At 49.0% G+C, this 26,380-nt stretch overlaps 1 protein-coding gene across 2 annotated transcripts; it reads left to right on the forward strand.

Annotated features, from left to right (window-relative positions):
* Window positions 1-7,300: 7,300 nt before the first annotated feature.
* Znf496 (zinc finger protein 496) lies at window positions 7,301-24,572 on the forward strand. 2 transcript variants are annotated; one of them, XM_090340173.1, is made up of 10 exons: window positions 7,301-7,408; window positions 7,594-7,768; window positions 9,195-9,315; window positions 9,640-10,066; window positions 10,431-10,614; window positions 15,202-15,275; window positions 19,370-19,502; window positions 19,975-20,082; window positions 20,930-21,043; window positions 21,919-24,572. In XM_090340173.1, the coding sequence occupies exons 4-10, from the start codon at window positions 9,677-9,679 to the stop codon at window positions 22,683-22,685; spliced, it is 1,770 nt and encodes a 589-aa protein (XP_090196299.1). In that variant the 5' UTR covers window positions 7,301-7,408; window positions 7,594-7,768; window positions 9,195-9,315; window positions 9,640-9,676; the 3' UTR covers window positions 22,686-24,572. The 2 variants fall into 2 exon arrangements, with proteins under 2 accessions (XP_090196299.1, XP_090196300.1); XM_090340174.1 differs by lacking the exon at window positions 9,195-9,315.
* The last annotated feature ends 1,808 nt before the right edge of the window (window positions 24,573-26,380 follow it).

Below are 26,380 nucleotides of genomic sequence, written 5' to 3' on the forward strand. Positions count from 1 at the left end.
TCATACTTTTTGGAGGTCAGGCGTGGGACTTGAACTGTGGCTCAGGGCCCTGTCCCTGAGCTCTTCAGCTCCAGGCTAGTGCTCTACCACTTGAGCCACAGCACCACTTCCTGTTTTCTGGTGGTGAATTGGAGAAAGGAGCCTTACAGACTTCCGTGCCCAGGCTGGCTTTGTATCTCTATCTTCAGATCTCATCCTTTTGAATAACTGGGATTATAGGTGTGAGCTACCAGTGCCCAGAAATTTCATACTTAAAAAGAAAAATGCCAGGGCTAGGAATGTGGCTTAGTGTTAGACTATTTGCCTAGAATGCATGAATCTCTGGGTTCAATTCCTCAGCACCATATAAATGGAAAAGGCTGCAAGTAGAGCTGTGGCTCAAGTGGTAGAGTGACCAAAAAGAAGCTCAAGTACAGTGCTAAGGCCTTGAGTTCAAGCCCCAGGACTGACAAAAAAGAAAAAAAAATGCCAGTATTGGGGTTTAAATTCAGGGCCTGTGCTCTTGGTTGACCTTTTTCACTCAAGGCTGGCACTCTACCACTTTAACTACAGCTCCGTTTCTACCATTTTGATGGTTAACTAGAAATAAATCTCAAGCCAGGTGCGGTGGCTCACACCTGTAATCCTAGTTACTCAGGAGACTGAGATCTGAGGATCAAGGTTCAAAGCCATCCCAGGAACAAAAGAATCTGAGACTCTTATCTCCAATTAACCTCTAGAAAATGGTAAGTGGGGCTTGGCTCAAGGGTCGGGCAGTAGCCTTGAACTGAAGAGCTAAGGAACTGCCCAGGCAGAGTTCAAGTCCCATGACCTCCCCACACACACAAAAAAGAAATAAGTGGAAAGAAAAGAAAAGAGGTTGCAAAAGACCAGCAGAGATGGCAGTGGAGTCTGCATGAAAAGTACAAATGAATACCTGGAAATGTGGAAACAGTGACAAAGTTGGCTGGACAGGAAATATTCCCTGTCTTTGTGGAGCTCAGAAGCCCTGCCTAGGAAGGCATAATCTTATATGGTAGCACTTCCTTGCCATCTGGGCTGTGGTTCTGGGAGCCTGGAAATTCTTCAGTCCTGTGAGCAAACAAATTGTAACCAACATCTATCTGTATTTGTATTCTGAGGTGGTGATATTCACACTAATTCCCATTGCCTTATCTCAAAGGGTCTCAAGGGCAAAGGGAAACGACCTTGTGATCCTCACAGTGACTTTCCAGGGTTATGTGTGTGATGGGCTAGTGTCCTTGGAGTGACCCTGGGAGATGGTTTCCATTAATACTGATTCCCTGGGCTTTCATGTTGATATTCTCGAGAGTCAATTGCTCTGGGAAAGGTAACTGAAGTCGCAGGAGGCAGGGTTTCTTGTTTGGTCTGTTGCCAGTCCCTCCTCTGTTCCTCTCTTCTAAGCCTAGTAAAGACAGGTTGCAAGGAACCTTGGGTTAGTTTGATCAAAGGGGAAAATTTTTGCCCTGCTTTTTTTCTAGTAGAATAAAAGAGAATAAGAATTATAATTATTTTAACATGTGTGTATTTTCAGCCCTTTAACCCTCCCCCCCCCCAAGAGAAACTCTGGTAAAGGATCTAAAATCTTTGGTTCTGACCTCCTAATTTATTGTCACACAGTTCCTTACAAATAACAAGTGTTTCGAGAGCTCTCATTTTTGTAGAAACCCCTGTCTTCAAACTAGTGAGTCCCCCCATGACACCAGAAAATAAATGTATCCTGGTACCCGTGGCTCACCCTGGTAAATCACAGCTACTCAGAAAGACTGGCATCTGAGGATCAAGATCAGGATTTAAAGCCAGCCCAGGCAGAAAAGTCTGTAATACTCTTATCCCTAATTAACCAGCCAAAAAGCTACACTGGAGGTATGGTTCAAGTGCTAGGTCAAAAAGCCAAGCCGAAGGGGCTGGGAGTTTGGCCCAGTGGTAGAGTGCTTGCCTAGTATGCATGAAAACCTGGGTTCAATTCCTTGGTACCACATACATAAAACAAAGTTGGAAGGGGGGCTGTGGCTCAAGTGGTAGGGTTCTAGCCTGAGAAAACCCTAGGACAGTGGTCAGGCCCTGAGTTCAAGCCTACATCTGGCAAAAAAAAAAAAAAAAAGCCAAAACCAAAAAAATAGAAAAGAAAAAGAATTCAGAGAATCCTGGTATTAACACACACACACACACACACACACACACACACACACACACACACACACACAGTGTGCAAAACAACCCAATTCCTTGGTTCCATCATGTCTGACCCAGAATAGGCCTAGCTAGCCTGCTGACTGTCCTGTTACTTCTGCCCAGGTACACTGTGATCCTCTACCTGTGTCTCCTCTCCTGTGTCTATTCACAGCTTGGGGAAATGACATTTCCTGCCTTCTCACTACCAGACATTTTTCTCCCTGTCCTGGGAAGGTGACCACGTAGCCCACCTCTTCACACCACTGTCCCTTTTTCTTATTATTGTACTCAATTGGTTCCATGTCCAGGATGGGTCTTCTCTCCTATAGTTCTCTGTTTTTATTTTTTTTTGCCAGTCCTGGGACTTAAACTCAGGAGCTGGGCACTGTCCCTGAGCTGCTTTTGTTCAAGGCCCCAGGACTAGGAAAAAAAAAAAAGCGAGGGTGGTGGGGAGGGTTTCTCCATGTCTTGTTGCTAAGGCCCCATACATGCTGGGCAAGTATTCTACCACTAGCCATGCCTTTTGGTTATTTCTGGGGATTGAATTCAGCCATAGCACCACTTCTGACTTTTCTGTTTATGTAGTACTAAAGAATCAAATCCAGGGCTTCATGTACGCTAAGCAAGCACTGTACTACTATGCCACATTCACATCCCTCTTTAGCCATTTTTGCATCTCTACATTAGATCCTTGACTCTGGTTCTCTCTGACCCTCAGTTACCTCCCTGAAGTTCCAGGATGCTAGGATCAGTTCACTAAAGGAATAGGCAGCCAGCAGAGGACATAGCATGGCAAGCTTTGGGTCATGGGTACATCTGAGCATCTGAGGCACTTCAGGGAGAGAAAAGTATATGTGTGGGGGTGAGAGGGGCAGGAAGCCAGGATTGATCGGAGCATAAACAACCTTTCCAGTGACAGTCCTGGAAATAGGGGTAGGGCCAGGGTTCCTGGGGGAAGGGAAAGGGTGGGAGGAGAAGGGTAGGTGGCTTGACTCACTAGAGCAATTGTATGCTGACAGCAAACATGGCTTCCCAGGCCAAGGAGTCATTTTGCCCAACTCATCAGATACTGAAGCAGCAAGATCAAATGATGCCTCCCATTTCCTTGAGAGGTCCTTGTTCTACTCCAGATTTCCCTCAAGTAGGGGGACTCCTTGACTTCCGTTTCTTCTCTTCTGACCCTCTTTCTTTAGATCCTCTTCTCTTTCTCCCCAGGCTTTCCAAGTAGTGTCCCCTTTAGCTGGCACTCCTACTCCCTGGGGGCAGTAACTGCACTCTTGCTGTACTCAGCAACTACAATACCAACTCCAACTCAGCCATGCTTTCTCCCTCAGGCTCTAGCTCCTTTCTACTACACATTCAAAAGCCAGCAAGTCCCAAGCCTCCCCTGGCTGTAGCTCTCTTCCAGAAACTGGCTTCTCAGCATTCCCAGTCTCTAGGAGTCACCCACTGGGTCCCAAATCCAGCCTCTGTCTCTACTCTAACTTCTGCAGCAAAATCCTGCTGAGTCTGGGAGAACAGAGTCTAGCCACTTCTCACAAGTTCTGCTTTCACCAGCAGGCTCAAGAAAGGAGCAGAGATTTCTTTTCTTTTCTCTCCCTTCCTTTTCTTTCTTTTTTGCCTGCCCTGGGGCTTGAACTCAGGGCCTGAGCATTATCCTTGAGCTTTCTCAAGGCTAGTGCTCTATCACTTGAGGACCACTTCTGGGTTTTTCTGTGTATGTGGGACTGAGGACTTGAGCCCAAGGCTTCATGCATACTAGGTAAGCTCTCCACCATTAGATCACACTCTTGACCACTCTTGACCGCAGGCACAGAGAATTCTAACAAGGATGTGTTTTCTCTGTCTTGCCAATCTATTCTGCACAGTGACCTTGCTAGAGAAAAAAAATGCCACTGGCACATAGTCCAAGGGAATAGACGAGACATTCTAGAAATACACATTTCAGCCATCTGGGTCTCCATACAAGCACCAAAACATATAACAAAATGGTGGTAGGCAAACTAGATATCCATATGTAGAACACTGAAACTAGATCAACAGTTTTTACTCTGTACTAATAATTCAAAATGGATCAAAAACATACATGTAAGACCTGAAACTCTGAAACTACAGAAACCCTGAAATGCAGGATATGGTGGATAACGTCTGTAATCCTAGCTCCCCAGGAGGCTGAGATCTGAGGATCACAGTTCAAAGGCAGCTTGGGCACTAAAGTCCGTGAGACTCTTACCTCCCTCCAATTAACCATCAGAAAACTAGAAGTGGCGCTCTGGATCAAGGAGTAGGGTGGTAGCCTTGAGATGAAGAACTTAGGGATAATTCCCAGGTCCAGAGTTCAAGTCCCACAATCGACGAACCAAAAACCCTGAAACTTCAAACCATTATGTTTGGTCTGGCACCGGTGGTTCATGCCTATAATCCTAGCTACTCAGGAGGTTGAGATTTGAAGATCTAAGTTGGAAGCCAGACAGTCCAGGCAGAAAAGTTAAGAATCTTATCTCCAGTCAATAAGGGAAAAAAAAAAAAGCCAGAATTGGTGCTGTGGCTCAAGTGGGAAAGTGCTACCCTTGAGCAAAAGAAGCTCAAGGGGCAATGCATAGGCCCTGAGTTCAAGTCCTAGGACTGGCAAAGAAACAAGAACAAAACAAAAGACTAGCACCCTACTACTTAAGCCACCAGTCTACTTGCTTTTTGCAGATTAATCAGAGATAAGAGTCTCATGGACTTTCCTGCCCAGGCTGGATTTGAATAGCAATCCTTAGATCTCAGTCTCATGTGTGTCTAGAATTACAGATGTGAGCTACCTATTCCTGGCTCAAAAGCATCTTTTAAGTTTCCTCTTGCACTAGGATTTGAATTCCTTGCTTTGGGCTTGCTAAGCATGTGCTGTACCAGTTAAGCTATGGTCCAGCCCTCATTTGGCTGTTTTCCCTCCCCGATGATAATGTCAAGTTCCAGGTCCTGCAAGGTTTCAAGCACTAAAAATACCTAGTAGATTCACTTGGGTGTGTGTGCCACTACTGGGCCTTGAACTCAGGACCTCATTCTCTTTTGGTTTTTACTCAAGGCTGTTGAGTTACTTTACCCCCACCTTCAATTCCAGCTTTTGGTTAGTTAATGGAATATAGGAGTCTCAGGGACTTTTCAACGTTTCTGCCTGGGCAGGTCTCAGCCTCTTGGGTAGCTAAGATTACAGGCAGGATGCAAATTTGCTGTATAATCTCGCACAAATAAAAATGGCAGCAACGCCCCATCTTTTGGTGAGAAAAGTGAAGCACAGGAAAGTTGTGTAGGTGTGAGCTCACCTGGTTAGGACTTGTTGAGGCAGGATGAAACTCAGGTGTTCTGATTCTGGAGCAACCCCTTCCTCCTCTCAGCGCTTAGCTTCTGTTGTGAGCTAAATGTAGAAGCCTGGAGCAAGGACATATTATGAATCATGAAGGATTAGGAGTGAGAGGGCTTCTGTACCGGGAAGCAGGCTCAGGGGAAGGAACTGGAGCAGTTATACGGATTAACCACATGCTGTGGGCCAGTTATCTCTGAGCTCGGCATTTTATCTGCTTCCGGTCTCCTGGGGTCCCAAACTATGAGCTGGATTTCCAAACCCTCCACAGCTGGTTGCAGGGCCAGTCATCAGCTCAGAGAGCCAAACTGAAGATAGTCAGCACTGGCTAGGCTATTTGCTGAAGCACCAGAGCCCGGCCTGCCATTGACTGGAACCTCTACATCTTTACTCCCGAGAAGGGTGGTGGTTCCAGACTTAGGTTCTTAAGAAGCGGTTGTTTCCGAATCTGGGTAGTACTGAGTTCAGTGAAGTCCTGACGGGTGGATCCTGTTGATCTCTGCCGGTTCCAGTAGTTGAGAGAAGGAATTAGAGGCGTCCAGGCCCACAGACGATCCAGAGCCAGCCGACCGGCGGATTCGCGCGACCTGTGTAACCTTTGCTGGCACTCGCCGGGGTAGCGTTCTTTGGGGGAACGGGTCTCCTTTCACGTGCTCTTGACATGGGATCTGAAGAAAACCAGAGCAAGGCACAGTAGGTACTCTGCGCAGAATTTTCTCTGCCATCACTTCCCAGGGTCAGTTCCAGCTCCCTTGCTCGGCAAACGAAAGGGCCCGGCCCATGAAAGCTACATAAGACACTTGGGGGCATAATTTCTCCCAGATTCTGGATCCTGAAAATTTAAGGATTTGGGTGTGTGTGGGGGGAAGATACAACTGAGAATTTGGGGCTTTATTCAGCTTAGGAAATAACGGCGCGTTGCGTGTGGGGAGTCTGGAGGCCCTAGATTCTCCTAGCAACATACCCGTTCCACGACTGTGGTGAAACACGGATCCTCTTGGTGTGCAGTGGGAAACTTTGACTAACCCAGTGATGAACTTCATCCCCGGCAAACCCCCGCCCCCGCCCCCCAACCTCGGGGCGGGAATCCGCACTGTAGGTCTGCATCCTCCCCAGGACCAGGTCTGTGCCTAGGAGGGAGGCCCCACAGAGTGCACCACCTTTCTCCAACTCCGCACATCATCTCTAAGCCAAGAAGGGCGCCAGGCTGGTCCCCTGGGTGTGCCCAGTGGGCGAAGAGGGAGCCGGGTGGACTTTCTCTTAAGTTCCCTCGCTCACGCGGCTTGGAGAACAGGGCTTTCAAATCGGGCTTTGGCTGGGAAGGCACGGACTGTGTGGCGATGGTGGCAGTTGGGCTTCCCCAGCTTAGAGGAGCTCCTCATGCCCCCCTCCCCTCTCCCAATTCCAGCGTGCGGCCAAATCGGCCCTTCCCGGCGCCCACTCGCCCCGGATGGGAGGACCTGGAAGGGAAAAGCTGCAGGCTAGCCTTCCCCGATCGGCGCCCCAGGTCAAATATTCCAGTCCACCGCGTCTCCCGCCCCCAGGCACCGCGCCCGTCGCTGCCCCTCGCACGGCGCCGCTGCGCGCGCCTCTCACGCCCGCCCCAGGGAGGCCCACAAAGCCCCGGGCCAGGCGCCCGGGGCTGGGCGCGCGCGGAGCGGGGCGGGGCGCGAGGGCCGGGCCGGGCCGGGGGTGTCGGATGTCACCCCCCGCGCACACCTCGGCCGGGGTGGGGGGGGCGGGGAAGCGAACCACTGAGATGCGGAGACCTCCTCGGTCCTAGAGCGGAGCAGGAAGTGTCCCAGGGGAGGGAGCCGGAGGGCTCCGGCCTTTCCTTTCGGCGGCAGCCCGGCCTGCGCGGCCCGCCAACCGGGTCGCACCGTGGCGGTGAGTGTGGGTCGGCTCCGTTGCCCGCGCGCCCGACTCCTCTGCTTCCTGCGCGTCCCGGCTGGCTCCCTGCACCGCCCGCCAGCCCTGGCCCATCTCCTGCCTCCGCCCGCGTTGCATCCCCGCGCGGAGCTGGGTGTCCACGACTGTGCGGGAGGGGATGAAACTGTGTTGTTGTCTTTCAGGCGGCTCCATTGGCTCCCCAGCCGAGCCGAGGCATTCTGGATGATCTGGGACCGAGTCTGGACTGGCCGGGAGCGGAGTCTGCTCCCTGCGGAGGGGCCGCCTCGTCCGGGCCACCCAGGAGACAGAGCTGGAAGGATGAGGAGCTGCTGCCGCCCTGTACTTCCAACCTGCGAGGTGAGAAACCCTGAGCGGGCTATCCCGGAGGCGCGCGCGTGTGTGTGTGTGTGTGTGTGCATGTGTGTATGTGTATAGTGCGTACCCAGATTGGAGGTGGTGGTGGAGGATGCCTCCCTTTCCCTGGCCTAATATGCCCTGCTCTTCTCTTCTTTCCGCGGATCTCGCCGTGTCCCTCCTTTTGTAACCGCTCTAATCAAGCCCCGCCCCTGTGAGAACCCTCCCCTGATCACTAACGTAGGTTCATTCATCTGGTTTCCCTCCCGAGCCTCCTCTATGCTCGGTGCCCGGGCGACCTTAGGGGAAGGAGCCTCTCCGGACCGAGGTGGATATCCCCGAGGCCCGCCCCACTTGAGGGAACTGGATGCTGAGCTTGGGCGCCTTGTGGGCCCCCCACCCCCAGACCTGAGTAATCAGAGCCCAGTGGGGAGATGGGTGGGGCGCAGATTAGGTTCCTGAAGGTGGTAATGGAAGGGGAACTCCGTGGTGGGGAGAGTGATTCTGGGCCCCAACAACCTTTAGTCTGAGTCCCTTGAAGCAGGTCTAGGTATGTCTTTGCTGGGAACATGGAGGCAGTCCAGAGGCTTCTGGTTTTCTGGTGCAGCTTAGTTACTTTCTTGGGCATCAGTTGATTTTCTGCTGGGGGGGGGGAGTCTGTGCCCACCTTTGAGGTCAAGATGGGGTTACCTACAGATCCTACCCTTCTGTCTGTGAAGGGTCAGTGGTGTGCTCTCTTGGGTCATGCCTTAGGGCCAGTGCACTTTCTGAGTCTCTAGGTGTGTAGCTGGGAATAGTCAGATAAACCTAGTTTTTGTTAGGGCCCTGTATGTATTGGCTGGATTGTCTGCTTAAGAGCCTCACCCTGGGAATGAGGCCCATTGTGCTGTCCAGGAGTTCCTCAAGAGCTAAGAGCTCTGTCCAGGATATTCTACTCTTCCCTGACAAGTGTCTATCATTGCCTTGGGCATACTTTGAAGAGCAAGCGTGAAAGAGGATGGAGGAAACATTAAAAGTATGATAAAGATTTGTGTAGCTAGTTGGCAGAATTGAACAGAAAACTTGCCTGAAAGCCAATTATTATTTTGGTTTTTGAAGTGCTGGAGGTGGAACCTAGGGTCTTGTTTTACCACTGAGCCACACCTGCAGCGTTAGTTCTGAGTATGTGTGTGTGTGTGTGTGTGTGTGTGTGTGTGGGAGCGTGCATGTGAGCACGCATGCCAGTGTGCCAGTCTTGGGGCTTGAACTCCCCTAGCAGTCCCTGCCTTCTAAAGTAAGCTTTTCTTGGCAAGGTGAAGTCTAGTTCTTGTCTGTCCAGGATATAACCCTGGTGCTCAGCTCTTGACCACCAGCAGAATGGATTTCCTACCCTTGTCCCACATGCTATGAAGGCTCTTCCCATACCTGTCTGTCTCCCCCTCCCCCCCAGCTTATTTTATAAAGTTCTCAAGAGCCAGAACAGTGACTTCAACTCCAGAGCGTGAAGATAGTGGCCTGCTTTGTACATCTGTCCATCTTGGGTTCTCTCCAGTAGGACCTGGCCCCCAAAGGTACCTGAGAGCCTTAATTATATCCCTTTCCTGCACATGGTCTTGTTGGCCCCCTGGGATGCTGGAAACACCAGTGCTCTGTTGAAATGCCAACACTCTTCTCCCAGATTTGTTCACTTGTCCACTTAGGGGAATACAACCAATGATGATGGGAAGGGTTATCTTTCTCTCTGTCCCCACATGTAAGGACAAATCATATAGACACTCCTTACATTTCCCAGGGCTTCTCCAAAGGGCTGGTCTCTGTGGGCTTTGTCTGCCATCACCCAGAAACAACCTCAGGAAACCAGAGCATTGAAGCCAGCGATTTCTGTTTGGAAACAGGGTCGTCTTCTGCTGCTGACCTTCATCAACTCCCATCATGCCCACAGCCCTATGCCCCCGAGTCTTGGCTCCGAAGGAAAGTGAGGAGCCCAGGAAAATGAGAAGCCCTCCTGGAGAAAACCCTACCCCGCAGGGGGAGCTTCCCAGTCCCGAGTCCTCCCGGCGCCTCTTCCGCCGATTCCGATACCAGGAGGCTGCAGGCCCCCGGGAGGCTTTGCACCGCCTCTGGGACCTGTGCCGGGGCTGGCTGCGGCTGGAGAGGCACACCAAAGAGCAGATCCTGGAGCTCCTCGTGTTGGAGCAGTTTCTAGCCATCCTACCATGGGAGATCCAGAGCTGGGTGCGTGCCCAGGAGCCCGAGAATGGCGAACAGGCTGTGGCTGCAGTGGAGGCACTGGAACGGGAGCCCGGGAGGCCCTGGCAGTGGGTGAGCAGAGGGCAGGCTGGGGGAAGGAGAACCTGATTGGATAGCCTGGGCTTAGGGTTTTGGTAGGGGTAGGGTATGAAGAATTCTGTCTAGAAGAATGTCCTTTAATATCAGGCCCAGATTGAGTATGGCTTCCTGGGAAAGCAAATTTTACTTGCTAAGGGGTCTGATTTGGGCATGATCCTGGCATCCCTCTGAAAAGCCTTATCCAACGTTCAGGTTGAACAATTGGTGGCCAGCAATGGGATGCCTGGTCACCACACCTAGATAGGGAAGGTGTCTCTTCAGGTCCTTGCAGGGCCTACCTGCTGAACCTTGCCAGGATTCTCTCCATCTAGCCTTGAATAACTCTCTGGGATTGCAGCTCAAGCACTGTGAGGACCCTGTGGTGATTGATGATGGAGATGGCCCCCCAGACCAAGAGCAGGAACGGTTGCCAATGGAACCCCAGAGTGACCTCACAAAGAGCCAGGATGCTCAGCCCACAGCCCTGGCACAGGGCCCAGGGCTCTTGAGTAGACCACCAGGTCAGCTCTGCGAAGACCCAGGTATGCAGCCTATAGAATGTGTGTGCAAGGAGGAGGTGGTGGTGATGGGGAGGAGTACTTGGCACATCCATACTTCTCTTGAGGAGACGGGAGAACTACAATGAAATGGGGCTTTGGGTATCTGTACAGAATGCAGTGGCCATGGGGGATAGCTTTTTTTTTTTTTTTTTTGCCAGTTCTGGAGCTTGAACTCAGAGCCTGGGCACTATCCCTGAGCTTCTTTTGGTCACTTTACTACTTGAGCCAGTGTTGCTTCTGGCCTTTTCTATTTATGTGGTGCTAAGGAATCAAACACAGGGCTACATGCATATTTGCCACTCCCCAGATCCATGGGCAGATAGATTTGTCCCCAGATATGCAAGATTGTGAGTCCAGTAGGGATAACCCAGAGCATGGTCCTGAACCCTTCCGGTCTCATTGAGATATGGAGATATAGTAGTCATCCTTTTCTTCCCCCCTCCCCCCTCAGCCTCACCCCACTTTTGCTTTTTGATGGTGCTGAGATTTGAACTCAGGGCCTTGTGCTTGCTAGACAGGTCTTCTACTCCTTGGTCCACACCTCCAGCCCTTCTTTTCATTTTGCTTTTGTTTATTTTGGGCTTGAACTTGGGGCCTACAAACTGTTTCTGAGCTTCTTTGGCTTGAGGTTATTACTCTACTGTTTGAGTCACAGCTACACTTCTGGCTTTTTTGGGGTGACTAAACGGAAATAAGACTCTTAGAGGGTACTGGGAGCATGGGCCAGTGGTAGAGTATCTAGCATGTATAAAGCCCTGGGTTCAAGTCCTTGGTATCCACATACACAGAAAAAGCCAGAAGTGGTGCTGTGACTCAAGTGGTAGAGCACTAGCTTTGAGAAAGTCCAAGGACAGAGCCTAGGCCTTGAGTTCAAGCCCCAGAACTGGCAAAAACAAACAAACAAAAAGAAATAATGTCTTAGGATAGCTAGGATCAGAGGTGAGAGCTAATGCCACTTATTTATCTATTATCTATCTGTGCCTTGGGGCTTGAACTTTGGGCATGGGTGCCATCCCTGAGCTCTTCAGCTCAAGGCCCTATCCCTGGGCCTGGGAGTTGTCCCTGTGCTCTTCAGCTCTAGGTGCCTGCCATACCCCTTGAGCCACAGCCCTTCTTCCCCTTTTCTAGTGGTTAGAAATACGAGTCTCACATTCTTTAGGTTCTTTAGTGCTGCCTGGACTGGCTTTGAACTTCGATCCTCAGATCTCAGCCAGTCCTGAGATCTTAGCTGCCTGAGTAGCTAGGATCATAGGCGTGAGCCACTGCGCCTGGCTGTGTATGTTTTAATTGAAGTGCAACTAGTAAAGTATTGAGCATGAGGCCTAAGTGTCCTGTACTTTTTAAGCGAAACTGGGTTGTCCTCTGATATCTGAAGGTCCAAAACCTGGGACACTTGCATTCTTTCAGTAAAATTGCATAGTATTTGCATAATTTGGGCATATCCTCCCATGGTTTAAATCATTTCTGAGTTGCTTGTAATGCCTAATAAAATGTAAATACTGTATAAGTACTTGAAGAATTACATGTTTAGTTCTGTTGTGCTCTTATCTGAATGCATTGGAGCTGTAGTTGGCTCAACTAGGCTTATTAGCCAATTTGATGGGAAGTTGTGGTACTTTCAGGTCAGTATAGCCTGTTGCTTGTTTGGCTAGGTTTGCCACCTTTCTCTGTAGTTACAGTGGAGAGATCAGAGACTAGAAGTGCATTCTTGTTATTTTTGGAAGTTGTCCTGGACATTGTAATATGCATTTTAGTGGGCTAGGAGGAGAACATTTATGCCAAGAGACACTTAAGTTTTATATTTAGCACGGAAAAAAAAACCAAACAACTTTAAAAAGCATTTTGTTCAAGTTTTTATTTTTTTATTTAAATTTTTTAAAAAATTTTTTGATAGTCCTGGGCTTGGGCTCAGGGCTGAGAGCACTGTCTTTGGGTTTTTCAAGGCTAGAGTTCTACCACTTGAGCCACAGAACCACTTCTGGCTTTTTTCTATGTATGTGCTACCGAGGACTTGAACCTAGGTCTTCGTGCATGCTAGGCATGCATTCTACCTCTACCACTAAGCCACATCTCCAGTCCTTTTTTTTTTTTTTTAAGGCTATTGAGTTTCCACACATGTGAAACCATGATAATGATTTCTGTACTAATCAGGTGACTCTTCAACCCTTGCTTGGTTGAAAGTCATAACAGGCGGGTGGGGATGTCATACCATGGTACCACAGGCAAGGGTGGTATCTATTCTCTCACAGTTAATGGGGCCAGAAGTCTGAGATCATTAAGTACAAGTCAGTCTTGGGTTCTTCTAAGAGACTGTCCTCCCTGTGGCCCTCCAGAATTACTCTGTCTGCACTAATCTTCCCTGACAAAATCATTCTTCTAATTTCTCCCCCAGCCCCATGTTCAGTGGCTGCTCTTATCCCCACTGAGTCCCTGCAGACTTCTTGTTGCAAGTCTGAAAGCACAAGGACCCTGGCTTCTATTGCTAGCTTTTTTTTTGGCCAGTCCTGAGGCTTGAACTCGGGGCCTGAGCATTGTCCTTGTGCTTTCTCAAAGCTAAAGGCTCTACCGAGCTATGGTGCCACTTCCTGCATTTTCTGTGTATGTGGTACCAAGGAATTGAACCCTGGTCTTCATGCATGCTAGGCAAGCACTCTACCACTAGGCCAAACTCTTGGCCCCTAGTGCTAGCCTTACTGACTTAAAAGGTGACCTTGAGTTATAGCCCTTCTTTCATTCCTTTCTGCTTTCCTTCCTTTTTTATTTTGTCATTCCTGGGGCTTGAATTCAGGGCCTGGGTACTGTCCTTGAGCTTTTTTTGTGCAAGGCTAGTGCTCTACTACTTGAGCCACAGCACAACTTTTGGCTTTTTTTTGTGTATGTGGTATGGAGGAATTGAACCCAGGGCTTCATGCATGCTAGGCAAGCACTTTACCTCTAGGTCCTGGCCCCTGGATTATAATATGGTAGTAAGCTCTCTCAAGTTTTAGTCTTATCAACCTTTTTTTTTGTGTGTGTGTCGGTTGTGGGGCTTGAACTCTGGGCCTGGGCACTGTCCCTGAGCTCTTCAGCTCTACCACTTAAGCCACAGTGTTACTTCCAGGTTTCTGGTGGTTAATAGGAGATAAGAATACAGTCTGGGAGTTTGGCCTAGTGGTGGAGTGCTTGTCTAGCATGCACAAAGACCCGGGTTCGATTCCTCGGTACCACATACATAGAAAAGCTGGAAGTGGTGCTATGGCTCAAGGGGTGGAGTGTTAGCCTTGAGGAAAGCCCAAGGAACACTGCTCAGGCCCTGAGACCAAGCCCAGGACTGGCAAAAAAAAAGAAAAGAAAAGAAAAAAAAGGGGCCAGGAGTTTGGCCTAGCAGGAGAGTGCTTGCCTAGCATGCACGAAGACCCAGGTTCAATTCCTCAGTCCCACATACATAGAAAAAAGCCAGAAGTGGTGCTGTGGTTCAATGGTAGAGCTCGACTTTAGAAAGCCCAAGGACAGTGCTGGTGCCCTGAGCTGAAACTCAGGACTGGCAAAAAAAAAAAAAAAAAGAGTAAAGTCTCATGGATTTTTATGCCTGGGCTAGCTTTGAAACCTTGATCCTCAGATCTCAGCCTCCTGAGTAGCTAGGATTACAGGCCTGAGCCACTGGCGCCAAGCTAGAAACAACTTTTTGTGTGTGTGTGGTGCTGGGTATCATCAAACCCAGAACTTGTACACAGAGGTGAACCCTCTACTACTGAATCCTCTGTCCTTGGGAGACATACCATTTTACCTACTTGAACCTGTGACCAGGTATGTGGCTTATTGTTGACAGAGTCATAGTTTCCAGAGAGAAACATTAAGACGATGGCAAAGGTCCTGAAGGCTCAAAATAAGGGGATATAAGATAGTTCCAAAGTCCCATTCTGAGCTTAGTTAGGTGATGGTGATTACATCTTGGCTAGTACTCTTCTAGGAGTATTTGACAGAAATGGTTCTCATTTTTTTTCTTTTCTTCTCTTCCTTCCCTTTTCCTTCCTCTCCTTCTCTTTCCTCCTGCCCTCTTTTCTCCTCCCATTTTTTTTTTTTTTCCTTCTGATGCTCAGGGCTTGGGCACTGTCCCTGAGCAATTTTGCTAGTCACAGCTCCACTTCTGGCTTTTTTGGTGGTCAATTGGAGATAAGAATATTATAGACTTTATTTCCCAGGCTGGCTTAGAACCATTGTTCTCAGAACTTATGATCTTGAGTAACTAGGATTACAGGTGTGAGCCACCAGTGCCCAGCTTGTTTTCCCTGTATTTTAGACAACAAAATAGGTCTCCAGGTGAAGTAGCTTTTAACCCAGGAATAACAGTGGTAACCAAAATGCTATGTATCTGAAATGCCGTGGTTTGCAAAGCACTTTTCCTGTGCTTATCTTCCAGATGAGAGCAGACCTGAATTTTAGGAAAAGCACTAGCAAAGGGCTTACTGTTGGTCTCTCACTCGAAATATTCTTTGCTTTGCCAAATTGGAAGCAGACAAGCCCTAAGGAGTCCAACAGGGAAGGTGCCAGGCCTAGCTCCCTTTAGGACACATTTCCAATCTCTTTCAGTTCCTCAAGATGTTGTCCTTCAAGAGGAGAGTATGAGGGATGCCCAGCCCGTGCCCACCTGCCAGCTGCCCCCGGTGAGTAATTCCTGCAAAGTCCTTGAAAACCTGGCATTTGCCCCTCCATCAAAGGGCAGGGCCGCTCTCCTGGAACCCTGTCCAATTTGTTGGCCATATTAGATGTTTAGCCCTAGCCCAGGAAAACAAACGTGATCAGGACTGAGCTGTGGTGCTCGCTTGTCTGTGTTGCCTTGTGCAGAGTGATGGCAGAGAACAGTGGCCAGGAGTCCTTAGCCACTGACCTTTGAGCATCTCTAGGCTTTCCTAGAGATACAGCAACAGCTGTATTTCAGAGATGTTAGGGAATGGAGGAAGAAGAACACATAGGTAATTTCAGAGCTATCATGTAACTCTGGGAATTAATTTCTTTCTTTTCCTTCCTCCCCCCCACTCTTTCTCTCTTTCTTTTTCTTTCTTGCCTTTCTTTCTCTCTTTCTCTCTCCTTCCTTCCTTCCTTCCTTCCTTCCTTCCTTCCTTTCCTCTCCTCCCTACTTCCCTCCCTCCCTTCCTCCCTCCCTCCCCCTCTCTCTCTTTCTTTCTTTCTTTGTTGGTTGTGGGGCTTGAACTCTGGGCCTGAGCACTGTCCCTGACTCTTTTGTTCAAGGCTACTGGTCTACCATTTTGAGCCAAAGTGCCACTTCTGGTTTTCTGGTAGTTAATTGGAGATTAGAATCTCACTGACTTTTGTGCCTGGGCTGGCTTTGAACCTTGATCCTCAGATCTCAGCCTCCTGAGTAGCTGGGATTACAGGTGTGAGCCACTAGTGCCCGGCTCTGGGAATTTCTGGGTCCTTTATTTGTGAGGGTTTCTCCCTTGGGTATTCTGAGGGGCTGTGGCTAGGGGCTGCTTGTGGGTGCTCTCACTCCCCCCTCTAACCTAGCTGTTCCCTTCAGCTGAAAACTGAAAGTGGTGCTATGACTGTAGTGGTAGAATGCCAGTCTTGGGCACAACGAAGCCCAGGGAGATCACCCTGGAAGAGTTTAAATCCCACAACTGACAAAACATAGAAAAGAAAAGAAAAACTCTCACAGACTTTCCTGTCCGGGCTAGCTTTGAACTTCCATCCTTATATCTCAGCCTCCAGAGTAGCTAGGATTATAGGTGAGAGCCACTGACGTCCAGCTTTTTTCATTAGTTTTGAGTGTGCTTATCTTTGCTCTTGGAAGCATTTCTTCTTAGCTTCTTAATTTGTCCACTGTAGGAACTGTTCAGTGGGCATCTGTTTGTCTTTTTTTTTCATCCAGTTTGAGATGTTTTGATTTTTGATAAAAATGATTCGTTTTTCCTTTTGAAACTTAGCCTGTAGTTATGGTGATCTTATGGGATTAGATCTTACCTAAACCTTCAGTTTGTTGCTGGTGGCTCACTCCTATAATCCTAGCTATTTAAAAGGCTGAGATTCGAGGATTATGGCTCACTGCCACCTGGGGCAGGAAAGTGTGTGAGACTTACCCCCATCAAAAAACCTGTGGTTCAAGTGGTAGAACTCTAGTTTGAAGTAAAAAATAATAAGACATAATACCCAAAAATTTCCTTCAGTTTAATTATTCACGACCACATCACCTTCCTCCCCCTCCCCCAACTGGGGTTAGAACTCAGGGCTTTGTTCCCTTTAGGTAGGAGCTCTACCAGTTGAACTGTACCCCTCCACGCTGTTTTGTTACTTTGACAAAATCTCTAGTGCAGAAACTAGGAACTAGTCAGCTTCCTACTTGGTCTGCACTAAAAGGGAGGTGAGAGTGCATTCTTCTTCCAATACCGGATTGTGTGTGTCGGGGAGTGGATCTTCCAATTCTCCCTGTGATCTCTACTGACCCTGTGAGGGAAGCCCATCTCAACCTTCTCTGAGACTGCCTTGCAGTTGGGATGAGTTATGGCAGCCTCTTGAGAAGTCTATACTTGTGTTTGTTCTTCTGTCTGTCTTGGTTGGCTGCCTCTCTTCTAGTCCTGTGTGGCTGATCAAGTGGCTTCTGTCAGGGTTTCATTGATTTTGTTTTCTTGTCTGTGCTCATGGTGTCTGGTTTGCTAGCTTCAGTGTCAAGTCTGGTATACATGAGGAAAAAAGAAAACTCCTTAACTCACCACCAAGGGGTTCCTCAGGTTCAACGTTCCCTGGGTCGTCTGTTGCCTTGTCTTACCTGCCTTCTCTTTATTAAGTCTTATTTTTGGTTTATGTATAGTATCTAGGACTTTTCATTCTGTTTTTGTTTTTTATTTTTGTCAGTTGTGTTGCTTGAACTCCTAAGCACTATCCTTGACTACTACCCTGTCAAGGCTGCTGTAGGTCTACCACTTTGAGCCATAGCACCATTCTGGTTTTCTAGTGGTTAATTGGAGATAAGGGTCTCATGACCCTTCCTGTCTGGTCTGGCTTTGAACTGATCTCAGCCTCTTGAGTAGCTTAGGGTTACAGGTGTGAGCCACCAGTACTCAGTTTTTAGTTGTTCTTGGTGTGAGGAAGATTTCATCCATTTATCATTCACTCATTCATTCAGTTCCTGTACTGGGGCCTGGGTACTCTCCGTTAGCTTTTTCACTCAAGGCTAGCTATCATTGATCTGTAGCTTTACTTCTGGTTTTTTGTTAGTTTATTGGAGATGAGTCCTATAGACTTTTCTGCCCCAACTGGCTTTGAATTGTGATGCTCTTATCTCGGTTTCCTGAGTAACTAGGATTAGAGGAGTGAACCTCCAATGCCTGGCTTTGCAATCCTTTTCAATTAAGAAATTGCTTTTTCCTGCTTTAGTAGAAGGGATATTTCAAATAATTATTTAAACATATTATCATTAACCATTGGTACCAGTGAGTAGCTCATGTCTGTGCTGCTCAGACTGAGATCTCAGGATTGTACTTCAAAGCCAGTCTAAGCAGGCTTGAGCTGTGGCTCAAGTGGTAGAACATTAACTTTGAGAACAAAAGCTTAGGGTCAGCGCCCAGTCCCCAAGTTTAAGTCCCCAGGTATAGCATGCACACAAGTACACACACACACACACACACACACAACCCCAAGTTTAAGTCCCCAGGTATAGCATGCACACAAGTACACACACACACACACACACACATTTGTTGTACACTCATACTTATTTGTGGTTAAGACACTATGACTTAGAATAGATAATCTAAAACATAAAAAAGGACTGATTTTTGTAGCACAATCAAAATTCCCAAGAACAAAATGACAGTAAGTCTAAACGGAGTATAAGGATCATGGCAAGCTTCAGCAGCTTGAAGCTTGGAAATGTCTGGTCTAGACTTACGCTGTCAGTGACTATCTCTGGTCCCTTGAAGCCCAAGGGCACTGCTGGACCATTTCACCTCCTCTCATGTGGGAAATATGAGTCACAGAGAAAATGCCCTTGCATTTGGCTGCCTAGGTTCACGGATGGAAAAGATCTTTCCAGCCAGGCTATCTTTTCCTGTATGCAGAGCCACCAGGTGGAATTCTAGGGAGAATGTCATTCTCATTGCTTTTTTTGTGTGTGTATGTGGGTCAAGGGCTTGGGCTTGAATTTTGGGCCTGGACACCATCCCTGAGCTCTTCAGCTTAAGGCTACTGACCTTCCCTTCCAGCCACAGCCCCACTTCTCCTTTTTTAGTAGTTAATTGGGGATAAGAGTCTTCATAGTCTTTAGTGTCCTAACTGGCTTTGAACTGTAATCCTCAGATCTAGCCCCCTGAGTAGCTAGGATGACAGGCGTGAGCCACCGCACTTGGCTTCTCATTGCTTTTTGACTCTCTCTCCCTTCCCCCCCATCATTTGTGGGATTTGAGCTTGGTGTGGGGACTATCCCTGAACTTTTTTGCTCAAGACTAGTGCTCTGCTACTTTGAGCCACAATTCCACTTCTAGTTTTTAGGTAGCTAACTGGAGATGAGAGTCTCATGGACTATCTATCCTGCTTGGGCTGGCTTCAAACTATGATGATCAGATCTCAGCCTCTTGAGTAGGTAGGATTACAGGCATGAGTCCCAGCTCCCAGCCCTTGACATAATTGCTGTTTAGAGGCCACCAGTCTATAATGTTTTGTCATAGCATCCTGAATAGACTAAAATAAAATACCTAGTTCATCCCTAGACTGAGTGAGACCTTCTGTTCTCCTGTGGTTTCAGAACCGAGTTTCTCCATTTAAGGACATGATCCTATGCTTCTCTGAAGAGGACTGGTCCCTTCTAGACCCTGCCCAGACTGGCTTCTACGGAGAGTTCATCATTGGGGAGGACTACGGGGTCTCAATGCCTCTGAGTAAGACCTAACTCCCAATGCCTGCTGAGACAGAGAACTGGTGGGGGTGTCACTCTGAGTCAGTGTCCTGGAAGATCAGGACTTTGGGTACAGCATCCTCAAGGGCACAACCTTGAGACGAGGCTATTGTGCAGGGTTCCCACAGCTGCCCACTTCTCTGTACTTGTAGGCCAGGCTTCCCAGTCTCCTATACAACCAAATATGGCGATTTCAGCATTTCCATTCTTCAATCATTCTTGCCCTATCGCCTCTTTACAGACTTACAAGATCTGCCTCTGAGAGCTGTCCCTCCAGTGTGCTGCCTCTGTTGTCCTTCCCTGCTTGACTTGAACTGTCCACCCCTTTCAGCCCCTCCTGGTCCCTGACTGCATCATTCCTCCTGGGCTGGATGGGAAGTCCCACACTGGGCCTGGCCCTAATTGCCTGCAGAATAGGTCACGAATCTAGATGTGTCCTGCTCCTCTCTAAACAGATGAAGCACCAGCCCAGCCAGATGTTTCCCAGGGAGAGCAAAACGAGCCACGGGTCCCAGAGTTTCAAGACCTCCAGGGCAAAGAAGGACCTCAGGTCTCCTACTTGGGTCAGTATGGTCCAGCAGTGGGTGGTTGTAAAGTGAAAGTTGCTTTTTTTCTCACCAGAGCTGGGCTGCTCCCTCATTTTTCCCCCACAGTCCCCAGTCACCCAGCCACATCCCCTGTATTCTGCCTCAGTGATGTTCCATGTCTTGCATTGTCCCCGACTTGCTAAAAGAATGGGTACCTTTTTTTTCCCCCCCTCATCAACATGGATTGTACTCCCTTTACCAAGAACTCAGAAATAATAGGAATTCTTCTCTGCCTACAAGTAGCAGCACCTGGTTTGTGCTGACAAGGCTAGGCCTTGTCTAGGTGTTCAGCCATCTCCCAGACATTCTGTATGTCTGAAGTGCATGTAATCTCCACAAGCTGTTGTGAACGAACAGCTTGCCCCTCTGGGGAAATAAGCTTTGTGTTCAGTCAGTAGCCCTGGAACTCCTGCATTGGCATTAATGGCAGTCGGTTCTTATGTGGAACAAGCATCCAGAGCCTCTGCTGTGGTGTGATAGTTCCTATCCCTCCAATATCCTCCCTACAGACTCTGCATGGGCTGTTTGTGGAGGGTCTATAGGTCTGTCTGTAGAGAAACTTAGAGTTGAAGCCATTACTTGTTCTGGGTACAATGACAAACAGAACCAAGGTCTACAGTGGTTCCCTCTAGCTTCAGAACCCAGATTCATGATATCAGCACATTTTGCCTCAGCTTTGTTCATTCAGCAAACACAGTGGGTACTTCTTTGCTAGGCTCCAGTGGGGAGCCCCACACTCTCAACTCAACCTAGCCTCTTTTCAGGCCCCAGGTAGCGCTGGCAGTACAAGATAATCACTTCTCCCATTTTCTTCTTTGGGAAGACTTTCCCAGTCTTCAGCCATTCCAGGTGGAAGAAAGAAGGAAATGGGAGGAGTTACAGGTGCCAGCCCTCCAGGCCTGTCAGCAGGTGATGATCACTCAAAGTAACTGCCCAGGTAAAGAGGGCCTGGTTGTGAGTGTGTGAGGGGGGTGGGCCTGGGGTCATGTGCAGGGGAAGGAGGTGGGATTCAGTGACCCTAGGCAGTCTGGGACCAGTAAGCAATCTTTTTTTTGTTTTTTTTGCCAGTCCTGGGATTTGAACTAAAGGTCTGAGCACTGTCCTTGGGCTTTCCTCAAGGCTAGTGCTCTGCCACTTGAGCCACAGCACCACTTCGGCTTCTCTGTGTATATGGCACCGAGGAATCAAACCCTGGTATTTGTGCATGCTAGGCAAGTACTCTACCATTAGGCCAAACTCCCACCCCCCAGTAAGCAATCTAAATGTATGTCAACAGTGCAGGTCTAGGGTTTCACTTCAAGATTCCCAGCCGTACATAGATCGCTTCAGTTGTTACTGGGTGTAACTTGCAGTCATATAGCACCTAGCAGTGTCCAAGCAAAGAAGTCTAGCATAGTCCCTGGAGCATTTCAGTGCTGGCACATGATAACAAAGGTCTTTGGCAGACTTTTGCTGTGCTTGGTTAAGTGAGCTGAGTGTAGTGAATGTGCACGGGGACCAGCATAAATTGTCACAGTACTGGCTCAGAGCTTTAGTCTCTGGCTCAGGAAGAACAGAGTTGAGGGTGAGGCATTAGGGAGATTGGGACTGAGGCCAGGGGAGAAGGGCACGGAAGATGCCTTGGTGTGGGTGTGGTCACAGATGTTTGCCCGTCAAGCTCCAGTGACCCGCGCAGTTGCACCTCAGGTACCTGGTGGTCTGTAAGCGTGGTTAAAATGAGTTTCTGGACGGGCAGCCGAGCCTTCCTGGACAGGGTTTCTGGGGTGGGATGGAGCCTGGGCAGCACCCCTGACCCGCGTTGTCTGCCTCCAGCCGGAAGTGACTCACCGCCCCTGAAGAACGGCCTGGACCAGGAAGTGACCATCGAGATCGTCCTGTCCAGCTCTGGGGACGAGGACTCCCAGCACAGCCCGTACTGCACAGAGGAGCGGAGGAGCACCCCAGAGCAGCAGCCGGGCCTCCCCGCCTCCCGCCGCAGCGGCAGCGGTGGCGCCGAGGCCGCGGGCGGCGCGCAGACCGCCCAGAAGTCCTACGTGTGTCCCAACTGCGGGAAGATCTTCCGCTGGAGGGTCAACTTCATCCGCCACCTGCGGAGCCGCCGGGAGCAGAAGCCACACGAGTGCTCGGTGTGCGGGGAGCTGTTCAGTGACAGCGAGGACCTGGACGGGCACCTGGAGACCCACGAGGCCCCGAAACCCTACCGGTGCGGCGTCTGCGGGAAGAGCTTCCGCCTCAATGCGCACCTGCTCTCGCACCGGCGGATACACGGGCAGCCGGACGGACTGGAGCCAGTGCAGAAGAGAGAGGATGGGGCGTCGGAGAGCGAGGGCGGGGGCCCCGAGCCCCTGCTGGAGGAGAAGAGCAAGGCCAAGCCGAGCGCGCAGTGCCGCGACTGTGGGAAGGGCTTCCAGCGCCAGGACCAGCTGCTCAGGCACCGCAGCGCCTTCCACCTGAAGGACGAGGCGCGCCCCTTCCGATGTCGGTACTGCGTGAAGAGCTTCGTGCACAACTACGACCTCCTCCGCCACGAGCGCCTGCACATGAAGCGGCGCTCCAAGCAGGCCCTGAACTCCTACTGAAGCCCCGCGCCCGCCCCCGGCCTGGTGCAGCCCCACGCAGAGTGTGCCACTTGCCCCACATGCACTACGCACCTGCCCCAGGACAGAGACCGCAGCTCCTCCTGCCCTTTGCTCTCAGGTAGTTCCAACTTCTGGTGCCATGGGAGCCCCTTCCTCCTCCCCAGATAAGGGGAGTGGCCCAGCCGGCCTTCCTTCCGATTCTGCTGTGCCAAAAACTAGGGAAGGCATGTCACCACCAGCTTTGAGCATGCTCCCTATGTGTGTCTTAACAGACCCTCCCCCCCCCAGTACTCCCTAGCTCCTCAGGGGGAGTGGCAGCCCCCCCACTTCATTTGACCCCTCCTCAGTGATTACCAGCCATCCCTCAGCACACTCCCCTTCCATCCTCCCCTGTCTGAACACCGTCCCCAGGCTCTGGGGGGCTGCACTTCCTGGCTGGCCATGAGAAGCTGCCAGTGGGATGACGGCCTGACAGGAAGACAGTGTGTGGCTGGGGGCACCGTAGACAGCAGGGCCAAACCCACTGAGCTGTATATCCTGTTATCAGAAACCATCCCCAGCCCACCCTGTCAGCAGCAGCACCCCACAGATCCCAGACTTCCATGAGGACTCTGGGCTTGGAGTCTGTGTAGGGGGCTCCAGATCTCCTTGGAAGTGGGAGATAGACACAAGACCTTTTCATTTGCTCTGGCAGCTGAGTATTATGGCTGGGGAGCTCATCCCCAGCAAAGCGCCTCTTTTAAACTCTTGTCCACCTATTTCAGCCTGTCTTTTTATCCCCGAGGTCCTTAGGAAATGTGTGGTAGAAGTTGAGTTGTCATGACCTTTAAGTCCCTCCCTATTTCTGTCAGGGAATGAATAGCTTGGCCCCTGAGGATGGGCTCTTCTGCTGGACAGAAGGTCCTCTGAAATCATGTCCTGCGTAGATACTGACTTGGAAGCTAGTGGGGTTAGTTTCTTACCGGTGTTGCAAGCACAGTAGAAACGTCAGGGCTACATGTGGACCTGGCTGCAAGTCCAGGGTCAGGTGTCAGCAGGGCTGGTTCTCTGAGGATGTGAAGGAGGGCTTGTCTTGTCCCAGGTTTGCTGGTGTGGAGTCACATTACACCCTTCATCTTCACACAGTAGTTCTCCATGTATGTCTGTCTCCCTGTTTCCCTTTTGGATAAGGAAACCAGTCCCTGGCTCAGGGCCCATCCTACCTGTGCCAGTATAGGCTTGTCTTTTATTTGCAGTGACCATTTCCCCAAGTCCCATCCTGAGGTACAAGGGGTCAGGACTTGGATCTGGGGATTTTCAGGACACAGTTCAAGCCACAACTCCATATAACCTCATGGCACTGTTGGTGGTTCTGACTCAGATGAGCCAATACAAGCTTCAGTTGACTTGTTTGCCATTCCAGTGAAGGTAGGATCCAAACCCAATAATTGCCATTCAGGGCTGCTGTTGTCAGAATGGAAGAATCTTCATCCGTAGCCTTTAAAGGTCAAATCCTGGGGGTCTGGACTGTGATAGACAGTTGGTAGTAAAACCTCAAGCAATCAAAAACATGGTCTTAATTATCCTGACAGACTGGTGAAGTGGGCCAGGCTTCATGATGAGAAGGCATCGAGGCTTGGGTATAGCTGTGGCTGGACCTGAACACTAACCAGGCTGCTCCTTTGTGTTCTGTGTCAGACAGGAAGCCTGGGAAGATGAATTTAAGGCTCCTGGTGCTCTTTGTCACTTGATTTTCACATCAAGAAGCCTCTACCCCAAACCCAATGAAAGAGTTATATGATTTTATAACTAAATTTCTATTTCTGAGTAGCTGCATCTATATACCCAGGAATAGTAAATGCAATAAAATTATTTGATCCTACTTGGAACAAGAAATAAACTGCTAAATGTCTTGGTTTCTAAATAGTGTTTTCTTGTATTGATATGCCTGGAAAGGGGAGTAATTTATTTTTTTATTATTATAAAGGTGATACACAGATGATTATAACTCTTTTTTTTTTTTGTGCCAGTCCTAGGCTTATACTCAGGGCATGAGCACTGTCCTTGGATTTTCTCAAGGCAAGAACTTGAACCTTAGCACCACTTCTGGCTTTTTTCTATGTATGTTGTACCAAGGAATCAAACCTGGGTCTTCGTGCATGCTAGGCAAGCACTCTTACCACTAGGCCAAACTCCCAGCCCATAACACTGTTCTTAAGATCAGCTCAGGACAAAATTCCAAACAAGGCTAGCTGTTCTTTCCCCAAATGGCATCCCTTTATCTATGAGGGAATACAGGTATATTTTGCATGTGAGGTCAGATCATAAAGGATGTAATGGAACTAGAGCCTAAAAAGAGGCTGTGTCTTGAGTCCTTATAAAATACTGTCAGAAACACTCCTCTCCCCCTGCATCACATCCCAAGACAACAAAAGAATCAGAAAACGGTATTAATGAGGACTCATCTAACATAAGCTGAATTTGGTATATTTATAAAGGCTGACAGCCCCAAAGAACTGTAATTTGGAAAAGGCTATTGGGAGCCCAGCTCTAGTATCTCAAGGCTGTAGTCCTACTGACAGGGAGTTGGGTCAGAAAAGTCCATGACACTCATCTCCAATTAACCAGCAAAAATGTGAGAACTGAAAGCATGGTTTAACAGAGAGCCAGCTTTGAATCAAACCAAGTGAGAGCCTAAGGATCTAAGTTTCAGGTACTTGTACCTTGGAAAAAAGGAGGAGAAAGAAACGTATGGCTTGGGCCACTCCTAGTAAGGAAGCCATAGACTAAAGGCGGTAACTATCAGAACCCACCAGTAAGAGCTGGGACAATGGGTTTAAAACACTTTTCCTTGTACTAGGAAACCTCCAGCAGCTCCATTCCCCACCCTCTCTTCTTTTGTCTCTAGGACTCTAACCTATTTAGAGACCTACCTCCAGGCTCAAGGCCCTAAGTCCCATGCTCTCGTGTAAAAGACTTAGTACTCATTCTAAAGTCTAAATCTGTATGAGTGGACAGGATTTTTTTTTTTTTAAACCAAACACAAGTTTGTTTTTCTTAATGTAATTTTATTGTCAGGCTGATGTACAGAGAGGTTATAGTTACATAAGGTAACGAGTACATTTCTTTTCAAACATTGCTACTCCCATGTTTTTCTCCCACTTTTCCTCTCCTACTCCCCCAAGTTGCTTTTTTTCCTTCTTTGCAGTACTGAGGAACTGTGGCAGTTGTTTAGCAAGGATGCTATCAATTGGCTAGAAACTTCTGCCCAGGCCAGAAGTTTAGGTTCAAAAGAGCACCAGCAAGTGAGTATGTGAGGTGCTGAGTTCTATTCTCAGATTTGACTAAAATAAAATGAAGGCTGAGAGTATGGCCTAGTGGGAGGGTGCTTTCCCAGCATGCACGAGTTTGATTCCTTGGTACCACATACACAGAAAAAGCAGGAAGTGATGTTGTGGCTCAAGGAGTAGAGCCTTAGCTTTGAAAGCTCAAGGATAATGCTCAGGCCCTGAGTTGAAGCCCCAGGACTGTCCCCCTCCCATACCAAAAAAAAAAAAAAATCTTTCTACTTTGTGTAGTTCATTCCTGCATTTTTAGGCTTGAGCTCCCAGGGAGACCCCACAAAGAATAGTAAATTGCTTCCCTCCACATTAACCTCACAAAGAAACCCCACAGGGAACAGCAAATGGCATGACCCTTAAAGGAAGTCTGTTAAA

Source organism: Megascapheus bottae, chromosome 10 (assembly GCF_031878675.1).
Source record: "Megascapheus bottae isolate mThoBot1 chromosome 10, mThoBot2.hap1, whole genome shotgun sequence".
Taxonomy (NCBI): Eukaryota; Metazoa; Chordata; class Mammalia; order Rodentia; family Geomyidae; genus Megascapheus; species Megascapheus bottae.

Coding starts and splice junctions, on each gene's coding strand:
- Znf496 (XM_090340173.1), top strand. CDS start 9,677: ATGCCCACAGCCCTATGCCCCCGAGTCTTGGCTCCGAAGGAAAGTGAG. Junction 19,503..19,974: donor CGGGGTCTCAATGCCTCTGA/GTAAGACCTAAC, acceptor CTCTCTAAACAG/ATGAAGCACCAGCCCAGCCA. Junction 21,044..21,918: donor CACTCAAAGTAACTGCCCAG/GTAAAGAGGGCC, acceptor GTCTGCCTCCAG/CCGGAAGTGACTCACCGCCC.